Source organism: Centroberyx affinis, unplaced genomic scaffold, assembly GCF_046629955.1.
Source record: "Centroberyx affinis isolate AG114_WGS23_722 - 3 ecotype Tasmania unplaced genomic scaffold, CSIRO-AGI_Caff_v1 ptg005481l_1, whole genome shotgun sequence".
Taxonomy (NCBI): Eukaryota; Metazoa; Chordata; class Actinopteri; order Beryciformes; family Berycidae; genus Centroberyx; species Centroberyx affinis.
In genome coordinates this window covers 1,339-25,063 of record NW_027282748.1, presented here as the reverse complement: position 1 = coordinate 25,063, position 23,725 = coordinate 1,339, and the positions used below count along the sequence as shown (strand labels likewise).

The 23,725-nt window shown below is 41.6% G+C and overlaps 1 protein-coding gene across 1 annotated transcript; it reads left to right on the top strand.

Annotated features, from left to right (window-relative positions):
* Window positions 1-654: 654 nt before the first annotated feature.
* On the top strand, window positions 655-22,979 carry arhgef37 (Rho guanine nucleotide exchange factor (GEF) 37; the record flags this gene model as incomplete). Its single annotated transcript, XM_071546824.1, has 11 exons — window positions 655-724; window positions 5,021-5,568; window positions 9,422-9,551; window positions 12,202-12,349; window positions 13,047-13,246; window positions 13,946-14,076; window positions 16,916-17,020; window positions 19,444-19,557; window positions 20,568-20,737; window positions 21,473-21,620; window positions 22,851-22,979. Coding segments are annotated over exons 2-11 (1,809 nt in total), but the record flags the coding sequence as incomplete, so codon positions are not given.
* Window positions 22,980-23,725: the final 746 nt, after the last annotated feature.

The window sequence follows — 23,725 nt, the reverse complement described above, 5'->3', positions numbered from 1 at the left end:
AGATGTAAATCTTTTATATCTTGAGCCAGAAAATCCAGACAATTACTTGGCAATAGGTTGAGGATGGGACGTCCCGCGGTGCCTTTGTTTCCTGTGAGAGGGAAACTTCAATCACTCCGTCTCTCCGTCTTCAATGGTCGGTTTAGTGTTTCTTGAAGCCTCTCAGGCTCTCGTCTGATTGGTCCGTCGTTCCAGAGTGAAAGCTTCTCAGCCAATCCGCTACCGCCTGGGCGAGCGTCACTTCCCATTCCCACCAGCTGCTGCAGTCAATCAGCTTATTCAGCAGCGTGTGTGTGTGTGTGTGTTTGTGTGTGTGTGTGTGTGTGTGTGTGTGGCTTAACCACCCTGCCAAAGCGCCCCTCCTTCCTCCCCCCACCCCTCTTTTTCCTCTACAAAACAGCTTGCTGACCCTCCTTTCCACTCCCATCCCCCTTTCCTCTCTCACACACACTCACACTCACACACATTCACAAACATTCACTCACACACTCCTGCCACATGAGGCCCAGCAGCAGCCTGCTGTGTGTGAGTCACTGGAGAAAGTTATACCAGCGTGTGTGTGTGTGTGTGTTTGTCTGTTTGCCAGGCAGGCAGCCTCTCCACTGCAGCAGATTCTGCTTTAGCGCTGGGACACAGCAGAGCCAGAGAGAGAGAGAGAGAGAGAGAGAGAGAGAGAGAAGGGAGATCGAGGTCTGCTGCAGCTGAATCAGGGATTCTGCACAAGGTAATGATAACAGGATCTCATGCTATGGTTGTGTGATGATACCCTGTCACTCACACTCACACACACACATACACACACACACACTGTTTGTGGGCTTGTGGGCAACAGATGTCGTAACCTGGAGTTGTGGCTCTTGTTTGGGGATGTGAAGAAACTGCTTGTGTCAGGGTGAGACTTACCCTCTATCTGTTTATCTGCTGTGTGTTTGTAGCAAATTTTACATCGAACCTATAGTTTACAAGCTAAAACTCTGTTGTGCTCACTTGTGGTAAATCTCGACTCGACTTTGGACGGCCATTTGCTGCTAAAACCAAAAAAAAAACTTCATGGAGGGAAAAAGGGAGATAAATCAACTTTGTGAGAGAAGGACGGGACAGTCTGCAGTTTGTACTTTAAATAAACTAGTTAAAGCACACCAGTTTCATTTAGAGTTATAACCCATTTACTACATTTAGCCCAATCATTTTGCAGTGCATGAGGTATGTCATTAGGTTTATATCATCTATTTATTTTTAAAATACAAACTTTATGTGTCAAACCTGGCTTGACATTTTTGACTGGAGTCTACAAATTCCATACCTTCTGAGCACTCAACTTTTTAGCACTAGTTTGACATTAACTGCTGTCCCGGCTAACAAAGATGGTCGAAATAAGAAGATTCAGATGTGACAGTAAAGTTTGTCAGGCGACATGTTTTTGAGGAATTATTTCCATTTCTTCCTGTGGATGTCAGCTGATTGACAGGATGCAGAGGGAAACGTAACGCAGCGCCGAGATGAAAACACTCAACTCAGCACAATGAAATAAGGAGAAAACAGAAAGTTTGACCGAACCAAATTCTGGCTTCATGTTTTACTGTGATTTGATTCTCTCGCTCTGTGGAAGTTGTTTTTCATACTGGACAAGAATGAATGGCAGCAACTGGCTTCTTCTGAAGGGAGGAAAACAAACGCTGATATCTGCAACTACTATGCTGACTGTGTGCAGAAACCAGAGAGGAACCTGCATCACTGGCTCAAACTTATAAAAATCATCGGTACTATCCTTTTAAATGGAATGAAAAGCTTGTTGTCTTTGCCACAGCGGCATCAGTAACAGCACTTTAACAAGCTTCCTCAGACAGTAAATCAAATTAGAATCACTTTGTGCACCAAGTACAGTAAATGCACAGGAATGTGTCTTCGTGACATTGGTGCAGGAACGTATCGAGACGTGTCATGTGGTGACATAAGTATATAGTTACAAGGACAACAGGAAAAAGGAAGTAAAGTAGAGCCTGCAGTCTGCTCACATGCCTGTGTACCTTTATTTTTTCTCAAGTTACAGAATCGTTTCCTTGGATTCTATTTCAGCCTGGGCAGCTTTAAGTGATGTGTGGAAAACCGGACTTCATATTCAGAGCAAGGGGACAGACAGATATAAGACAGATGGCAGATTATACATTGCATACTGCATTCATACAAAGTAAAGCATTCTTTTGCTGAGTGCAGTCATGCAGTGTGGTATGCAGTGGGCTGCAGCTGGAGGGGAGAGTCCAGCAGTGCAGAGGAGCAACATGCTGTCAGACAGCTGAGCTGAGTAGCAGGAACGGGACAATGTGTTTATCTCACTATACGATTGGACATGTGATATGTGATATGTATGGAAGCCCACTCCCGCCACTCAATAAAAGAAAAAACGACTCTACTTTAGACTTTAGACTTTAGACTTTATATCTCAGAATTCTGACTTTATTTGTCAGACTTCTGACTTTTTATCTCACAATTCTGACTTTATTTCTGAGAATTCTGACTTTATATCTCAGAATTCTGACTTTAGTTCTTGGAATTCTGACTTTATATCTCAGAATTCTGACTTTATATCTCAGAATTCTGACTTCAGTTCTTGGAATTCTGACTTCAGTTCTTGGAATTCTGACTTTATATCTCAGAATTCTGACTTTATATCTCAAAATTCTGACTTTATATCTCAGAATTCTGACTTTAGTTCTTGGAATTCTGACTTTGTATCTCAGAATTCCGAGATATTAAGTCAGAATTCTGAGAAATAAATCAGAAGTGGAAGAACTAAAGTCAGAATTCTGAGAAAAATTCAGAATTCTGAGATATAAAGTCAGAATTTAGTCACTTTTTATTTTATTGAGAGGCGGGAATGGGCTTCCATAGATACGGGGTTCAGGATTTGACACAATCACGATCCGATGAAACAAATATAAGTTCGGAGTGTGACTGTACAGAATTATGTTTATTTCTGAGCCACACATCTTTTTAGCGATGGTATTGGCTCGCTAGAATGTAAACAACAATTTAAAAATGTCAAAGTGCAAATAATATAGTTTGGATGGAGAGTTTGTGAAATTGTGAAGGGCAAAAACAATTCATTTTTCTGCTCCACAAAACGTGTTGTCAGATTTTTATACTGTGATATATTGAATTTTGATGTATAGCTCCATCCCCTACTGAGTGGGATGGAAATACATGGAAGACATTCTGAGCCTTGTGGATCATAGCCAGAGATGCCAAGGCTAAATCGGTGTCGTGAATAAAGCCTTACACAGACGTTATAATTAAATCACAGAGTCGAGGATGGAAGAGTCATCACAGTTTGTCCTTTTTAAACTACCAAACGCTGTTCAGCTGAACCATGTAACAGCTAATTGTCAGAACTGAAGCAGCATTAGCCGCTCTGTAAGCAGCTTGCTGGCCTCCTGGTGGGCTGAACACATGCTGTTCCAGCTCACAGACTCCACGACAATACATTTCCCTTCCCTGCATGTTTCTGTGGAGGCAACAATACAAACAAGGCCATCTAATCCACACTCTGCCTCTGATTCTATTGGCTTATGCAGTTATAGAGGCGGATTTACACAGGCAACGCTTTAAAGTGTAACCCGTGACATCTTTTTCATTTTTAGAATTTAGTCTCCATCTTTACTGCTCAGCGCTCGTCTCTGTGGTGTTTCTGCACTGCACTTTCCAGAGATCACCTGTCAATCAAACGGTGTAGGCGGAGCTTAGATGTTCTGTTGATGAAGTTTGAGTTTCAGTAGGTGGCGCTCTTTTCTCTGTCTGTTCAGCCATCGGTGCTCATGGTAACCACCCAGTTCTTCTTCTTCTGTTTATTCCAAACAAACTGCTAACGCTGCTGCTGGAAATGTAAAACGCTTCACTTCCTCTGAGCTAGAGGTTTTTTCCTAGGAAAGACTGGGTGTTTAGAGCAGCAAATGTAAAAGCTTTCATGAACTGGATATAGGCTGAATCACCTTTATGTTATATCAGTTGATGATAGAAAGTAACACAACGAACATTATTTATATGAAAATGGCATTAAAGGCATTCTAGATGGGTATAGTTTTTCATGACAACTTTTTTCCAAAGCCTACTAAGTTATACACAGTTATTAACTTTGTCCTTGTTGTCCATGTAATATGTTCCTAAGAATTGGAAACCATATTCTTCGAGCAGCAAGTGATGCCACACTCTATCCGATATCAGCAGTGCTGATACAGGATAGATGCAGGGTTGAAGTGCTTCTACAGTGGCTACAGCTGCAGTATCCCTCTTGACTGTTTGCTGGTTGCCTTTTCTAATCATTTTTACTGTCTCTGTATGGAGTTGTGCAATACAGCACTTCCCTTCCTGACTCTCAGTTTAGTCTATGTTCACACCACAGGCCTTCATGCGTCCGAATCGCTGCTCATATCTGATGTTTTTGGTTGACGTGTCATATCTATTCTAGGATGTATAACCCGTATCTGATGCACTCAGAACTGACATCAACAAGACATGCATGCTCAGAGTAACGATAACAAAATATGTCACATTTTCTTTGTACCTTCGCTTCTCCTGTTTGTTTCAAACTAATTTTGGTGTGACTTTGAGCTTTGACTGAATTCCGGCGTCTTAAAATAACAATCAAGTCGGCTATCTGTCTTTCTTTCCGTTGTTGTATTGAAACAAGTGTAACTATAGCCAAAGAATGATGGAGGAAAACTAACACTTTAAGGCTCAATACAAAACTAAATGACTTCTTAAGATGGCTGTTTATTGCATGAAATTGCAATCCAAACCAAGACCAAGGGGTTCAGCTTTTGCTTGTCCAAGCCTGACTAAACCCCAAAATTGCTTAGAATTTCCTGATGATAAAATGCTGTTATCGTATTGGAGATATAGACTTAGCAATAAATGTAAAGAAGCCACAGACCCTGTTTCTTATGATGTGGTATTCTCTGCAAGTGCAAAGTATAATTGTCCAGCAGTAACACGGTGTCTAAACAGTGTTTTTCCTCTCCAACAGTGATCTCCTCCAACATGGAGGTTCCCCGGAGGCCTCAGCCTGCCTCCCTCAAACTGCCTCTCCCCAAGCCGGCCTCCTCCGCCCGCTCTCCCCTCGGAGCCGTAGAGAAGCGCACCGAGAAAGATCCGGTGAAGGAAAAACGGCGAGAAGGGAAGGACGGCACCGTAGAGGAAGAAACGGATCAAGCCGGAGAAGCGGCGTTCAATCCGGAGGAGGAGACGGTAGAGTCGGACGTATCGGTGTTTGTGGAGGCGCCGTCCGAAGCCTCGGAGAGAGACGAGGAACTTTTAGATACAAACATTTCCCCCGTGGAGGCAAATTCAAAACTTTCCTCACATGATAGATGCTCAGTAGCAGAGGAGGAGAAGTCACCGGAGGAGGTCGAAGAGGCCAGAAAGCGATCTGAGGAGGAGGAAGCGGCAGCTAAGGAGCGGGCGGCCCAGAGACAGCTGCTGGCTATAGAGGAGCTCGTCCAGACCGAGAGGAATTACCTTCGACTGCTGCAAGTCAGCACCGTCACCATCAGGAGCAACCTGCACAAACTACAGGTATGGATGGAGTGTGTGTGTGTGTGTGTGTGGTTCTGTGTAGCTGAACAGGTAAAGCGTGGCAACACTGGCATAGACACAGTGCCATGTTAATGCCATGTAGAGCTGAATGATTACGGAAAGAAAATGCTAATCCTGATTATTTTTCTAAATGTTTTGTACACAAATATTTGCTTGGGTTTCAGGAAACCGAGGCAAAGTTGTAGTGTGTTTTAAAGTGTTTAAAACCGTATAAACCATTTCAAAGTGCCATTTCCCACTATTTTTTTTTAATTTTTATTTAACCTTTATTTAACCAGGAAAGTCCCATTGAGGTTCAGAATCTCTTTTTCAAGGGAGACCTGGCCAAGACAGGCAGCAGCATAAATAAAAACACATAATTACAGACAGAAAACACAAAAGGAGACAAAATTAAAAATAACTAACCAGGTAAATTAAAAACATTGACATCTTAATGAATCTGCCTCTAAACTTATATGGGATGGGTGTTTTAAGGGAGCTAAGGTAAATATTATGCTTTAGTTTCCCACCCAGTACCAAGATGGAAAATCTGAGCAGGGAGGGAGAACGAGCGATGCTTTCCTCTCCCTCGGCAACTATCATCACAGTTCCCTTAAGCAAGGCACCAAACCCCAAACTGCAACAGTGGAGCTTCTCAGTGACCAATAGTAGTGTGGTTGTTGTACTGAGCAGCTCCAAGGTGTGAATACATTGACAAGTGTGAAGTGGAGCTTTGCATGCTCAGACAACTTCGACACACTGAAGAAGGCTTCTGGCCAAAACACTTGTGTATTTTGTTCCCCTTTTTGTTCTTTGCATTGTTTTGTGTGCGGACCTTTCTGTTTTTATCTTTAGCTCAGTCAACCTTCCTTTGACAAATAAAGGTTACAAAATGTCAACGTTTTACCCATACAGAAATTAGCTTAGTCTGATCTGCAGTTTAGTTCATGTGCATCCCAGCAACATCAGTCTCACCAGAACACCAGACCTGCTTTGGCCTAAATCATAGGATGGAAAGGGACTAGGAGAAATTCTCACTTTTATGGACTAGGGACTAGAAGAAATTCTCACTTTTGTTGACTACGGACTAGAAGAAATTCATACTTTTGTGGACTAGGGACTTACAGAAATTCTCATTTTCGTGGACTAGGGACTAGAAGAAATTCTCACTTTTGTGGACTAGGGACTTACAGAAATTCTCATTTTCGTGGACTAGGGACTTGGAAAAATTCTCACAATTCTCAAATTCTGGAGTAGGGACTAGAAGAAATTCTCACTTTTGTGGACTAGGGATTAGGATAAACTGCAGGGCGGACGCTTGTTGTCCGGTTGAAGGACAGCCTCCCTCCTCCCTGCGCCCCCCTGCCCCCCCCCCCCCGCTTCATGTATATCCTTCTGATAATGCAATACATAATTTAAAATCGAATAAATCCCATCGCACATTAAATAAAGAGTCGTAAATTGAATGTTGAATTGGCACAGCAGCATCCAGAGGAGCTGTTATGTTGAAGCTGTTCGGTGGTTTATTATCATTAGCTTTCATCACCTCTAAGGTATTGCCCATTACTGTTGAATAATCTTTTATTATTGCTGCGGTAATAAAACGAGGACTCGTAAAACAGAATGGAATTGGGCTTTATGGGGTGGAAGGACTGAGCTATGAATGAGCACATGAACAATAAACCACCGAGAGAGAGGTAGATGATGGGAGAGAGAGAGATGGAAATGAAAAGAAAAAGGAGTAGAAGGGGTAAGCTATGGACTGATGAGGTAAAGAGGGAGTGGAACAAGGGGGGAAAATGGGCGAATGGATGGTGAGATAGGACATAAAGAGAGAGATTTGTCTGGGTTATGTGGGGTTAGTCAAAGGTAATATTGAGAGAGCAAATGCAAATGTGTGATACAGTAATGGATGGGTGGAATTAAGGAGATGATGTGAGAGAGAGAGAGAGAGAGAGAGAGAGGTGTATAAAGGTGAAGGACAAATACATGTAGAGGAATGTGATTTTTCAGGGTTTTTTTCAGGATTTCAGTTCTTTAACATACACCTTCCATTGATTTCTAATGGTAAATGACTATTTTTTTTAGCCTTTTTGTGTCCCTTACCACCTCCCTGGTTGTAGCCGGAGAGAGAGAGAGGAGATGATAGATAGGGGAAGACCGAGGAAAGGATCAGGGTCAAGGAGAGGGAGGGACGGCCGGGCGGAGAGAAACGTAGAATAAACGCAGATGAATGATGCCATTGTCGGGCAGTAAAGTCTCTGGTTTGTTCTCTGTGGCGATGTGCAGATTGTTCAGTCTTCCACCACTAAGTGTGTCCACTGTTCTCCCATTAGAATAGAATGGAATGGAACAAAATGGGTCTTTATCAGCCGTGCATTTGCATTTTTCTTGCACATAAAGAGAGCAGACATAACATGCATATATACATGCTCATTCATTGCATTAGTTAGACATTTATTAAAACGTGTAAATCCATTTATTACTTAAACTATACTGCAGTTAATTAATTACACGACAGTTCATTCAGAAAGCATGACAATATCCTCAACAAAATTCACAAGTTGAATGCTAATGTTTGTGTGAATGAGGTGGCAAATCATAATCATACTTTTTTTTTTTTTGATGATTTATTTATGGGTTTTTTTTCAGGTTTACAAATCAAACAGTATAACACAAACAAAACACAGGTACATCTCAATACAACACATGGAGCTTCACAGTTACACAGTTAAAAGAGAGATTAAGAAACAACAACATACCGACGAACAAACTAAAAAATAAATAAATAAGTAAATACATAAAAGGGGAGGAAAATAATAAAATAGGGGGGGTATTAAGTACGTTATGGTTAAAGAGAGGTTGTGGTGTAAATATACAAAGGTCAGATAGGTAGGTAGGTCAAGGTCAATACTAAAGAGGGGAGAGATAGAGGTTTTTCAGTCGGGAGGTGGCGGGATAATTTGAATGCTATCTATATATTCTGAAAAGGGCTGCCAATCATAATCACACTTAAAGTTAGCTTACATTTCACCAATGGTTTTGCAGTCTGTGTAAATGAGTGCATTGGTGCACATCATGTAGCCAGGATGTCTGTGTTGTTTGTGTTGCGCTCCTGTAGCGTTCAGCCTGCTGTTTGCTGGACAAATGTTTTGCCACACTGGACAGTCAGTCTCCCTTGGCTGCTTTACACCAATGAGCTTATGCCAGTTGAACACCAGATGTGATTTCACAGTTAACAGTTTGCCTCCGTTCAAGCGAGTGATTGCGTGCGCACGGCATGATGGGATCGGTGACAGCGTGAACCAGGCCCATGATGCAACAAGCAAAAGATGAGAGAACCAATCAGATTTGGGCAAAAATCCAGTTGTCAATTTTTCCCCATCAATAATTTTTTGTACCATGACAGTTTTTCAACTCTATTGTCCTTCCAAAAATACTAATTTGTGCAGGAAGATGTCCTATTCAATGTTTTTTTTTGTTAGCTAGCCTGTCACTCCATCACATCCAAATAGCTGTATCCACTTAGCCTAGCAAGCACAGTTTCAAGGTTAGTTTTTCCAGACATATGATTATGGATTACATTTGGGAAAAAATGAAATAAAGAAAATAATAAAATAAAAATAGGTCTGTATAAACAAATCATATTTTGGGTATGTTTTGGGGCCAAGCATAAAATGACAACTTATGATGGAGCAAAGTGAAGCGACCATGCCGAGTCTGAATGTACGGTTGAGTGCTTAACTACACATGTAGGCAGAATGTCAGACAGTTGGTTGTGAGTGTGAATGAAGGTTTTATCAGTAACATGTTTTTGGTGTGTGTGGGTGCTCCCCCCCCCCCCCCCCCTCAGCCTCCTCTGGCCAACCTGAACAGCATGTTCCTGTACATCGAGGAGGTGATCGAAGTGTCGGGGCGACTGCTCAGCCTGCTGGACCAGAAGCAGGTCCAGCCTGGAGATCCGCTCTTCCTGGAGACGCTCTGTAAGGGACACAACTGTCTTTGTTACAGACACACACACACACACACACACACACACACACGCTTGCCCCCCCATAATACACATAGCACATCCCTGTGGGCTCTGACCCACGCCTGAAATATTCCTACAATCAAACACAAATCTTTGTATCTATAAAGCTGTAGTCTTTGACTGGAAGTATTTTTATCTGGCTGGAATCCCATTTTTACCACCTGGACCTGAAAGTTTGTTGCCAGGCAATATCAGCCAAAAACTCCCCTCTGCTTATTGGCTGGAATTACCTTTGCTGCCTGGCAACATGGGCTTGTTCAACATTCCACCAGGAAGCAGAGAGAACGCTGCTGATCTCAGGAACGCTGTTTTCTCTCTGGACAGATCAGATCACTCTGTCCACACCGACAGGAAGGAAGTAAAGCCTTCACACCTCCTCCTTTTATCACATGTGCATGAGGTTTTCTAGACGAGTTCACACCTACAATTCACAGTCTGAGAAAAGACCTTTACACACACACACACACACACACACACACAGGTCATTCTCAGGGCCTTTGATACTTGGCAGCATTCATTATGCAGTTTATTGCACGATAAAGCCAAGTCAGAGTGACAAAGTCAAAGTCGTAGCAGTAGAGTTTCTCTGTCCAAGTGTTTGACTAATGCAGTATTTAATATTGTGGTGACAAGGGTATACTCCATGTTTTTAAGTCCAAGGAACACAACATTAATAAGTCTTTGCTTTTTTTCTGCTAACCTTGATCATTTTTAGATGCATGTAAGTTTTTTTTAGACGTGTTTTAAAATTGTCAACTAAACTAAACGGGGAAAAATAATCCTGGCAGTCTTACAGTTCACCTCACATGTACAACTTCCTAGAATAAATAGGTGTGCCTGCATTCTTTCTGGAAAGACCAAACATGCTAGACTGACACACATTCTTTATGGCTCTCTTAAGGGACATGACTTCCTCTTAAAGAGAATACCACTCCTTTAAAAAAAACAATCACTACTATGCTGTTGTCATGGCTGTGGTGAGGGACACATGGATGATTTTGGTGTCTGTGTTCTCATTACATAACGGGTAAGATGACCAAAGGGCCAATCTGACAAAAACTTGGCGTAGTCCTTTAATCGACAATGAAATGTTAATTGCAGCCCTACTTTAATCTGTCGATTATTTTCTCGATTAATCGATCAGTTGTTTGGTCTATAAAATGTCAGAAAATGTTGAAAAATGTGGATCAGTGTTTCCCAAAGCCCAAGATGACGTCCTCAAATGTCTTGTTTTGTCCACAACCCAAAGATATTCAGTTTACTGTCATAGAGGAGTGAAGAAACCAGAAAATATTCACATTTAAGAAGCTGGAATCAGAGAATTTTGACTTATTTTTCTTAAAAAATTACTCAAACCAATTAATCGATTATCAAAATAGTTGTCGATTAATTTAATTGTTGACAACTAATCGATTAATCGATTAATCATTGCAGCTCTACTTTAAAGTGTAAGGGTCAAAGCAATTGTGCAATTTTGTTTATAATTTAATGACTATTCGAAAATTTGAAAATCATGACCCATCCCTAGTCTATAGATTCAACAAAATATTCCTCTTTACCATAGAACGATCATGGATAATAGAGAAGTGGGAAATCAAAACTTAGAACAAAAGGTGGAAAGGATTTTTTTATTTACACATCAAGACAGTTGTATATTAGCAAAAGTAGAAGAAGAAGACATGGGAACGGGGTAAGAAAGCGAAGGATTGTTTTCCCACCTAACTCTAGACACCAGACTCTTGTCCAGACATGTCTAGACGCATGATGATCATAATGACACTTAACTGTTCAACCAGAGGGTGTGCTTCCAATCAAAATGGCAGTAGCTGCACTGAAAGCATGACTTGTGTTTCACTAAATGGCTCCAAAATGAGCTATTTTTGCAGAGTTTGTGGAATCGTACCCACCCATAGATGCACACAGCTGGATACTTGCAGGGTCCAGCTAACTCACTAGCAGTACTATTAGTCTCTGTACCTGTTTGCATTTCTAAGTTGTGTTTTGGTCTCCTGACAAGGCAAACTCAGGTCAAATGTATTCATAAAGCGCTTTTAACAAACAGGTTTCTCACAGTGTTTTACAGAAAAACTAGACCAATTAAAGGGAAAAAAGAAACAAGGCAAGGCAAAGAGCAAGTACATCTCAAACTCTAACTGACATTGGAGGCAAGTGTTTATGTATAATTTGATAAAGCGGACACCATGACACGCAAACAAAATTGTAAAATAGATATGGAGATTTTGTTCAATGACAATCTCAAAATATGTGGTTTGGGTGAGAGTCTTCAATTGGGGTTTTCTACCCCACTTGTGTGTTATTCTATATTATTATATCTATACAGTACAGAGCTAAACACAGTAAGTTCAATCTTGGTTAAAAATTAGATTTTGTCTTTTTTGTCAGCGGAAGAAAAGAGAATCAAGAATCTCCTCTAACTTACAAAATCAATGTTTAAAAGATCTTACAAGTCACTTAGAAGGGCAAAGTCCATTTTTTTCACACTCTGAGCAGTGACTATGTTTTACCTCCATAGGATAAAAGCACACCGTGTCAAGTTAAATCAAACCTCTAAAGTGTATATTTGTTTGTCTTTCTGGCAGGTGATTCGTTCCTCAGCCTGTCTTCAGACATCGAGGCGGCCTATAAGGAATACTTGGCCAACTACAACAACGTTACCGCTGTGGAGAACGACTACAAACAGAAGGAGGCGCTCTGGAGCGAGATCGTCAGAGTCATCAAGACCTCAGCGTACGTTCAGATCATCTTCTGTTGTTTCCAATACTAATCATGCATACAGTCGTGATGCAGTAAGACGATTTCTACACCTGAGATGTGAAGATGTGAAAAAGGACTTTCTTCTTCAGGCATAAATAGGGTCCCTGCCCCATCCAGGGTCCCAGGAAGTGTTCCATTCATTTTTAGCATTGAGGCATCATTTAAAAATAGCAGCAAGTGGTTACAAATATGAATCTTTTTTTAGCATAAAAGGCGTGATAGACATATCTTTGTAGGCCTCTGCCACAGTGACAAGGATACAGCTCCACTGACGAAAGCTACAATGTTATATCATTTCTTTCTATTAAACATTGATTGCTGCACACCTAAATAGTCTTGATTGCGAGGGCAAAAAGAGAAAAAAATATCCCAAAAATATCAAAAATGAAAACGAGGTGCAGGGTGGCTTTGTGGTTGGAGAGGCTGTCAACTTACTAAAAGGTCAGAGGCTTGAGACACTGAACCCCTAGCTAATTACTCATTGCAAGTTGATAAGAGCACCAGCAAAATGCCTAAAATGGAAAAAATGTCAAGTGGGTGAACAAAAGAGAGACTCAGTGCAACAACTGCATTACAACACACCACAGATTTACCACTCACCTTTCGGTCATTACAGTATCATCAGATGAGTGTTCAACCTTGCCCTTCCTCTCTCCGTCCTTCTGTCCAGGCCTGAGGTGAACGCCACCTCTTTGAGTTTCTTCCTGGTGATGCCGGTGCAGCGGATCGCCCGCTACCCGCTCCTCCTGCAGACCATCCAGAAACACACGGACCCGGCTCACCCTGCGTACACCCTGCTGGAGCAGACCGCTCACACCGCCATAGCCTTGAACTGCCGCATCAACGAGTACAAACGCTTCAGAGAAGTCGGTGAGAGGGATTACTGTCATGACTACCTGCTACTATCATCTGAATTGATAGCAGTGAATGTGTAATGTAAAAAAATAAACCAATATGCACTGTATAGCTCAATGGGTAGATAAAGCCACCAATGGGAAGGTCATTTCTGTAAAAGCAGCCACCAAAAGGCATGTGTTGCAGTGTTAAATAAGGAGGACTGATTCTTTTTTTTTTTTGTTATGTTTATTTATTTTTTTTTACAATGTTTTTTTACAAGAAGATGACGACCGTGATATATATAGTAATGTTCCAGATGCAGCCAAAAAGGCAAGTTAACTTCAGCCAAGAGGCAGAAGTTAAGGCAATAAAATAAAGTGATAACAAGTGAATGCTTTATTTCAGTCTGATTTGTAAAGACAGATATAGTTCTTTTTCAAAATGAAGACAGTTACAGAAAGTAACGTTAGTGCAACAGATGCTGGTATAAGTAGGCTACAAGGGAAAGCTAATGTGACATCGGCAATATTGGAGTAGATCTGTTGCGTGTATTCTAAGAGTTTTGATAGACTAGGCATTTTTGATCAATGTTGAAAGGCAACATTCCAGAATCAGACCAAAAACTGAGTTACAGTGTCAAAACCCTGGGCACTGTCACCCCAAAAAGTTGTATGCATCACTATCTTAACTCTAACTCTTAACTCTTAACTGCCCCTTGTCTTTTGATTGTAGCTGACAAATACAAGAAGACAGAGACTCTGACCATCAAGGACAAGATCAACCGCCTCAACAGCCACAGCATCGCGAAGAAGACGGCAAGACTCAGCCAGCACATCAAACACGAGACTGGGATAGCAGCTAAGGTAGGCGAGCTAGAAGGACAACTCCTGCCATTGTCTAGAAACTTTGAAACTCTTGAGTTTTGCCATTTTCCACTTTTCTTTTCTAACTTAAATTTGAAAGCTTATATGTTTCTTTGATGTTTGGATTGGTTTCATGGCCCTAAGACCCATGAAATCCATTCAAAACACACGGTTAAAAACTTTTTTAAAAAGTGCGAAAAAGAGTTTGTTTTTACTTTGTTGTTGTTGGGAGATACTTTTGGAGATACAAGTATTTCCTCTAACAGCAGTGAAATGTAGCCACACAAAACCAATTCATAACCCGCCGTGAAAACAAGTCATTTTATCTCAAGTGCTGAAAGGTTTTTGGCCATCAGCAGCAAAATGTAGCTAATGAACACAACATGGCAAACAGTAAACCTCAGTAAAACCTCTTTCTCAATGTTATCTCAATTTTATCGCCTAGCAAATAAAAGACATGACAGTGCTGACGTGATAGCTACTGTACACACATCTGTCATAATATAACCATATAGCTGTCTCTCTGTGGGCCTCTGTGCCATAAAGCTGTTCCCCTTGGACTCGACTAAAGTGGTGTTGACTGCAGCCTGGCTGGCAGTTTAACCTGAGCATCACTTACTGCTTGTACACACAGCTGTTCTGACTGTTTGTGGGCGGTGCGAGAGAGGCTCTGATTGCATCTATGTAGTGGTCTGCAGCTTCAGTTTTCACCAAGAAAAATATGCTATGTATTTATACAAATCAAAATAGCATTACGTCGTTTTGATGAGTTAACAAGCGCTACATAGTTAGCATTAATTGAAAACAAACCGAAAAAATTACTGTCTTACCCTCGACCCAAACAATGGATGCAGCCGTTGTCCAAGCATCGTTTTTGAGACGTTTATTCCTGTCGTCTTTAAAATAAAAGCTTTGAATGTGTGTAATCAACTTCTCCTCCATTTTGCTGTTGCCAGGCAGAACTACTGTTCATGAAACTAAATCACATCGGTGGGGAAACAACGAAGCGCAGAAATCTGACTGGCTGTTAACGGCTGATTAAAATGTTGCCAAATTTTCTTGGCCAACTTCTTGCTGAGTGTCCACACATCGGCCAAGTTTCGCTTGTCACAGAAGTTGCCCTTCTCTATAGGAAGTGAATGGACTTCTGGTGACTTGTTGATTGTGTTGCTCACAATGTGGAAGCACGTTCAGTTATAAACCTATCCTTGTTTCCTTCCCAGTACCAGGGCACTACATGCACAACATCATTGTCCTTCAGAATTAAAACTTACTTGACTTCCCATGACCCAGAATCCAAGGCAAAGTGTAACGTCAAAACGTCACTTTGTAACATCAAAAATTAATGTCTGTCAGAGACAAGATAAGCCACTTTTTCACAATTCCTGAAAAGTTGACATTGGGCAGCAGGGTAGCGTAGTGTGTAGGGAGACTTTGCTTCAACAGGAGGATCTGGGTTCAAGCCCGTAGTTTGACCCTGACCTCTGACCTCTGACCTCCCTGTACAGGAGGGGGAAGAGAAGAGATCCCCTATGAGGATCAATGAAGTATCACATTACATTAATGTTCCTGGATGTTAATGACCCTAAGCTATCTCTCTGGGCCACCGAGCCATAAAACCGTCTTCCAGTCCTCACGCTGCCTCCGGCTGCACCTCAGTAGTTAATAATTAACCAGAGCGGTGTTAAACCTGCAGAGAGAACAGATGATATGACCTGTTCATGAACTGGCTGTCTTTCTCTGGGCTGCTGCACCCGTGTTACACCTTGCTGCTTCACATATGTGGACGACTCCCCAAGGCGCCATCCACTGCTGCGCTTACACTTTTACACATTTCAATATGGATTTTGAGATCTGATCAAAGAGTTTTTTTGAGAACACATCTATAGACATCCACACTTGGCCTGAAAACGCCAGATATATCTGTATTTGTTTTAAATGTTACCATCATCATTCTGTTTTCCCACTCTTGGTCTTTTCTCATGCTCATATGCAACTTTGCAGCTGGATTGCATGAAGAGTATGCAGAAATGTGATCACAGTGCGAGCCGAACCATTTCTAAATCAGATTTTGAGGCTCTACGAAACCCCAAACCCAATTTTTTTTTGTGCATCCAGATCTGTCATTTAATGCTTTCTGTTGTCATCGGACGATTAAAAAGCTGCATTGAAACAACAAGTGTAACCTAAGAGGACAGAATGGAGCGGTGGCACCTACACCATGCATGTAGTATTAATATTGAATGATGAATGTTGTCAGACTTTGTAGAAAGGCAGTGAAGCTCGGATGGGGAGCAGCTACATGGGTAGAATCCATGTTGACGAAATGCATCTGCCTACAGCATGTCAAACCAGCATTCTTGAATCTTCATGGGGCATCTAAGGTTTTGTACTTATGTTGATTTCATAGGAGATGTCGCTTTGCAAATGCTCTTGCAAATCTTAGGTTATTAAATCTTAAAATTACACGTGTAACATCATCCCAGCGGTTCTTAAACAATTCCAACCCGGCAACTAAATAAGGAATTCTCTCATCCTGGGAAAATATACTGAACAAAAATATAAATGCAACATGTAAAGTTTTGGCCCCATGATTCATGAGCTAAAATACTTGGGACTTGGGACTTGACATGAGACTTGTGCCTCAAGACTTGAGACGGACTTCGGACTCGAGCAAAGTTGACTCGGTCACACCTCTGGAAAAGAGGAGATGATCCTTGTTGTTGGGAACCCACTGACTAAAGCCCAGTGAACGATTTTGAGTCGTGACACATTAAGAAAGAAACCAGCTTGTTATCCTGTCATAAGACAATCGTTCTGTATGTCTCCTCTGTCCCAGCTGGTGGACGAGGAGTTTGACGCCCTGGAAGGTTTCTTTTACGTCTTGGAGAACGGAATCCTGGAGCTGCTGGAGAACGTGGAGACGTACCTGCACCATCTACAGGTAGGGGAGCATCATCCCTCTTCACACTCACTTTCGGTACAACCACAGTCTTCTCCTCCTGCAGCCAGTTGCACCAGTTCAACTTAAGTTCAAACGTAGGCTAGTTTGAACGTAAAGTCTCACTAAGTCCGAGTTTACGCATTACTAAAATTTTAATGGTTGCACCAACTGAAATAGTTCCAACGTAGACTTAAGTTACAACTTAAAACTTACACCTACCTCCTACTAGGTGTAAAGTCCTCCGTAAAATAACCGTTGGCACGGCGCATCAATTAGACAGGTGGGAGAACTTGCTGAAGGACCAGGAGCAACAAATCCAGCGCGGCTTACGTGACAGACTACGTCCTTTTGAACAGTATGATGATTTAGATTTATACTCGCGCTTTCATTTTCCCGGAGCAGAGATACAAAAAAATACAAAAAAATACAAAAAATACAATAAAATACAAAAAATACAATAAAATACAAAAAATACAATAAAATACAAAAAATGTAGTTTATACAGCGATTTCATAAAGTGTCTGTGTGTCTGTCATGCATATTTTAATAACCCAGTCATTTCAGTCTCCCAGATGTAGATGTAGCCTAACAAGCTTCCCGATGTTTATATTGCTCCACTTCAATTCACTTCACTTGCTAAGGAGAAGTGCTCATTCAGGACTTTGCACAGCAACAACACTGCGGGGGGAACAACTGACTTATATCTTCAACATGAATTTAAATCACTGAACTGACGAATAACAAATGTACAACTTTCTTTAGCCATCAATAAAACAAATAACTTTTTTCCACCCTGTTAATGAGTCGGAAATGCCTAACTTTTGCTCTGTTGAAAATAACGGTTAAACCGCTTGATGTCACTATTAATTATGTAGTTGTAGGCTACTGGTATAGGAGGTAAGCTTAAATGAATCCTTATAGCCTACTTTATACACGATAACGTACCTATTTGTTGATGTGTTTGTAAACGTTTGCAAATTCATAATTTATTTTTAAGATATTGATTTTAGCTCTAGTTGCGGCAGGGGAAAACGTCACTGTCTGGGACAATGTTTTGGTTAGTGGTCCCTTTACGCTCTACTAGTTAAGATGTACCTTAAGTCTCATGGTGCAAGTAAACAAAGACACAGCTTTAGTGTCAAACTAACTAGTTTCAACATAACAGTTAGTGTAGACTTTACACCCGAACTTATTCAGCTGGTGCAACTGGCTGCTGGTCACAGAGCAGCTACACTCAAGGATTTTGGGGTTTAGTGCCTTGCTCAAAGACACTCTGACAGTACTTCTTGAATGAAGGGAGTTCGTATCTCTTCCCCCAGTCAGATTTTACCGGTCAGTCCATGGAAAACCTCACAAGTTACCAGTGGACATGCAGCTTTAAACTGGCAAAGTTATTCATGAGCAAGTTGCTGTGTGTTGATGAGTCAGCCGGTGTAAACTCAGACCTTCCTCCAGAGCCTGAGGTCGAACTCACAGGATTTTCTGCTGTGTACCTTTCCACTCTAAAATTATCCTCTGAGGAAACTGTGTTTTTTTTCCCCCTCCTCTTTCTCTTCCTAACCAGAGGCGTCTGCTCTCAACAAGGCGTTGTATCCCCCCTTCTTTTTCACATTTTCCTACTTCTTCATATACAGCCCTTTTTCTCATTTCCCCCCTTTCTGTTCTTATTTTCCTTCCTTCTTTTTCCTCTCTCTCCTCTTCTGTCTACTGCTGTATCTTTTTCTTTGTTTTTATTTTTTCACTTTATTTTTTTTTTTACTGTTTACCATTTAGGCATTTAGCTGATCCAATTTCAACAGTGACTTATTATAACTGCAACATGAATTCAGTTTAATTTTACTCTTAGCACATTATTAATGCAGCTCTTACATATTGATGTGTAACGTGTGTTGTTGTAAATCAATTTTTCTACCTACTTTCTTCCTGTATGTCTTCCTTCCTTCCTTCCTTCCTTCCTTCCTCCCTTACGATCGGGGTTGTTGTTCACAATTGTTTAATGTTTTACTTGTATATTCATGGTGAGTAGTACCAAGAGACACTCCCAGCAAGCTGTGGTTTGTGTGGGAATTGCCTTTGAACACTGCCACTAATGATTATTTTCATTATTGATTAATCAGTTGGTATTCAAAGTATTCAAAGTATTCTTTTTTATAATGATATGAAACAGTGAAGAGCAGCAAATCTTAGCATTTGTGAAGCTGTAACCAGTAAATTGTGGGGTATTTTTACTTGATAAATGACGGAAACGATTAATCTGTCGATCGAATTGACTAATTAATTGTTTCAGCACTAAAAAATAAGTCAGTGTTGGTAAATTCCCTAATCCCACAATCAGCCTGTTAATCAGAAGTAGTCTAGGAATATAAAACCTGTGCAGGGTACAACAGTGTCACACTGGGCTCTTCTTCTTCGTTGGTCTCCAGAGGTTCCTGGCCGCCAAAACAGAGGAGTTTGACTTGGACATGGACGGAGAGAAGCCGGCCGTTTCCTACAAGGAGATCACCACCGCTCTCAGACAATGGATACTTCCTACATTTGTGAGTCAAGTTGATATTTTGTTCTTGGCCGGGCGATGCAGGAAATACAGACTAACAGACTACACAATTAGATTTATAAATTCCCATCAAATCCACATAGTTTCTGTGGGCCTCGTGAGGGCTTTCGTTTCCAAAGCTTCTGTTTACCTTCACAATAGACTGCAGGGGATACTGGCAGTGAGTTATGCTTGTCTAAGTGTTTTTTCTGTGCTAGAAAGTCACATGTATTCTCTGAGGATTCATATTACACTTGTCACACCAGTGTCTTGTTGGTATGCCGCTCTGTCCTCTCTGTCCTGTCTTTCCTGTCTGTTAGTCCTTATTAGCTGTCTATCAGCAGACAAAACTCTTCTGACCGTTCCAAAGGCCAGATAAAAAAATTTTTAAAAAAAGTTGAGCATTTGACATCAGGGCACCTTAACTTTGGAAGACTTTGCCTTTGACTTTGACTTTGACTTTATTCTTTTCATTGTGCAGCACTTTGTACGTTGTGTAAAAAAAAGTGCTATAAAGTTAAAAATAAAGTTGTAGTGAGCATATCTTAACCCTCGTTCACTCTTTTCTAACCCTCTCTCCCTCCTTCAAATGAAGTAATGCCAAACCTTGAGCTGATTGCATTCTTCTCAAACAATCAATGAGAAAAGTCTTTAAAGCTACAATACACAACTTTTCTCTCCTTGAGTTAGTGCAGTGTATTGTTAGCCCCGCCCTGCTCCCCCCTCAATTGGTCAAGGTTCCGCCCACTAACACCTGTCACTCATCTTGATGATGTCATCCGGCAGAGAACTGGTAGCATAAAGCCTCCACAGGTGATGAAGAAGCAGAGGGCAGACGATATGCAATAAAAAAATTCACAGATTGATAATATTCAGTATATCCTTTTTATTCATTATTTTAAAGTAAAAAAAGTTGCATATTGTCAGTGTTGAGCATAATTAACATGCAGATCACTCATTCCTCTCCTCCCTCCTCCCTCCTCCCTCCTCCCTCCTTCCTCTCCCTCCGTCCAGGAGAAGAGGATGCAGACGCTGATCCACAAGCCGCTGTGTGCGCTCCGTGACCTCCTGGTGGGCCCGAGGAACCTGATCAGGAAGAGGCTGGACAAGCTGCTCGACTACGAAATGATAGAAGCCAGATCCACTCTGAGCTACGAGGAGCAGGCTGTGGCCAACACATACAGGTACAGAGAGGGGGGGGGGGGGGGGATGGTGGCTGGAGGGACCGTCCCGTAACTGGAGGGTCACAGGTTTGATCCCTGTAAATAGACGATGCATCGATCTCTGTTGAAGTCATGAGCGAGACACTGTCTGATATCCTCTCCTTTCCTCTCTTCTCCTCTCCTCTTGTCTCCTCTCACTTCTCCTCTCTCCTCCTCCTCTTCTCCTCCTCTCCTTTCCTCTCCTCTTTTCTCCTCTCCTCTCCTCCTCTCCTCCTTTCTCCTCTCATTTCTCCTCTCCCCTCTTCCTTTCTCCTCTCCTCTCCTCCTCTCCTCTCCTTCTCTCTCCTCTCCTCTCCTTCTCTCTCCTCTCCTCTCCTCTCTTTCTCTATCTTCTCCTCTTCTCTCCTCTCCTCCTTTCTCCTCTCCCGTCTCTCCCCTCTCTCCTCTCCTCTCTCCTCTCCTCTCCTGACCTCTCCTCTCCTCTTCTCCTTTCTCCTCTCCTCTCTTCCTTTGTCCTCTCCTCTCCTTCCCTCCTCTCCTCTCCTTTGTCCTCTCCCCTCGCCCATACTCCTCTCCTCTCTCCTCCTCTCCTCCCCTCCTCTCCTCTCTCCTCTCCTTCTCTCTCCTCTCGTCTCTCTTTCTCTATCTTCTCATCTTCTCTCCTCTCTTCTCCTTTCCCCTCCCTCCTCTCCTTCTCTCCTCTCCTCTCCTCTCCTCTCTCCTCCTCTCCTCCTCTCTCCTCCTCTCCTCTCTCAGGACGATCAACACATTGCTCCTGAACGAACTCCCTCAGTTTAACGGCTTGGCTCTGCAGATGATGTGGAGCACGTTGGGGACGTTCAGCTGTCTGCATAAAGACTTGGCTTCAGACATGGAGCAGCTGTTTCAGGGCTTCGCACAGCAGGTAACAACACTATAAACACTATGATGGGAAATCCAGTGGGAATCGAACCCTTAACCCCCCCGGCTGTGTTAGTGCCATGCTCTTAACAACACAGATAGTATGATCTGCACTCAAAAGACAGGACACATGTTCCTTTTTTTTTACATTATTTAATCATTCAAGCCAACTTTCTGTCTCCTCCGACAGTGTTTTCAAAGCGTTTTTCATAAAAAAATTAAGAAAAATACACACGGTTCAATAAAAATAAAAAAACAGTAAAAGTAGACACAATAAAACAGTAAAATAAATTAATAAGAATACCTAAATAAATACAATTATAAGAGGGGCAATCACTTATTTTGTGTTTCAACATATCGCGTAACACAATACAGGTGTTGTCACTGACATATCTTTCTGTGATACTTCCTCTTCGTCTTAGCAGGTTATAGATCGGTTCTCTGCATTGCCAGCAATGTTAAGAAGCCAACTTTCTGTCTCCCCCGACTCTGTCTGTAATCAGTTATTTTGTGTTTCAACATAGTGCGTAACACAATACAGGTGTTGTCACTGACATATCTTTCTGTTTCTCTTGTCGGACGACTGCAAGACTCTCCTATTTTACTCTTGTGAAGCACTTTGTGACTTCTTTGCGCTATATAAATAAACTTTACTTACTACAAAAAAATAGGTTATTTGATTGAGGGTCACAAAATACTAACTGGCTAACCAAGGGTCATTTTTAGCATTTTGTCACTTTTTTTTCTAGTAAATAAGTAAAGTTTTTTTTATATAGCACCTTTCACACAGCAAAGTCACAAAGTGCTTCAGAAGAGTAAAATAGTTGAGTCTTGCAGAAACGGAAAGAAATGTCAGTGAGAACACCTGCATTGTGTTACGCACTATGTTGAAACACAAAATAAGTGATCACAGACAGAGTCGGAGGAGACAGAAAGTTGGCTTCTTAACATCGCTGGCAATTGTGAGAACTGATCTATATCCTACTGAGACGGAGCGGAAGTATGTCAGCCATGTTTGTGAAAAGGGTTTATAGAAATCAGCTGACATTACAGTCAATCAGTGATCCTCCATACAATATACAAAAAGTTACTATGTGCAATACACAATGAAGATATCAAGCCTTCACGACTTTTAAAGGATAAATGTAATTTTCATTGTTGCCCTTCTAAATAAACCCTCCTCTCTCTCTCTCTCTCTCTCTCTCTTCCTCTCCCTCCATCTCCTTCCTTCCAGCTCCCTCACAGCTCTCTGGAGTCCGGTGCATTCTGGGAGTGGGCGGAGTGTGCGGCGCTGGAGGGGGCGAGGCGGCTGGAGACGGTGTGCCGAAACGTGGAGGAAACACTCAACGCCCCCATCGTCCAGGTTGGTACCGATGGGAGCTGGAGTAGTGTTGTTGTTCGGGAACAGTGGGGAGTAACTGGGGTGTGTGTGTGTGTGTGTGTGTGTGTGTATTCACATGCATGTTCTTGTCCACCCACACTGCATACTGCTAGATACTATACTCATTTGATAAACTTTCACTGTCGGTTTCCCCTTCCCTGTTCCTTTACCTCCTTGCTGAACTCAAAATCTTCTCACTGATGCGTTCTGTTCTTGGTGCGACGAGCAGGTGATGATTTAAATGTTTAAATTGTTAGTGCAAATTATTCCTATTTTTCCACCTGTATCAAAGGGGGCGTTGTTCGAACACCATGCTCTTGTTCTGCCTGCTTCACATTCATACAGTTCTTACCTGGGAGCTGCCCGGTACAAAGTGGCTCAGAAAGGAAGTATGGGCAGAAATATGTGTCACTAGAAACTAATAAATTCAATTTAAAATTATGCTATTCAGTTTTTCAATGCAATAATTCAAGTTAAACAATACAAATTCAAATTATGTGATTCAAATTCAGTTTTTTAATGCAATTATTCAAGTTGAGCAATTCAAATTCAAATATGAATAATTCAATTTCAGTTTCTAGTGACACATATTTCTGCCCAGCTCTAATCCACTGGATTAGAGCTCCTTTCTATTAGACTTTATTTGATGCTGGGTTTCGATCCTAAGGTCTTCGTTGTATTTGGCCGATGAAGACCTTAGGGTTGAAACGTTGTCAAATAAAGTCTAA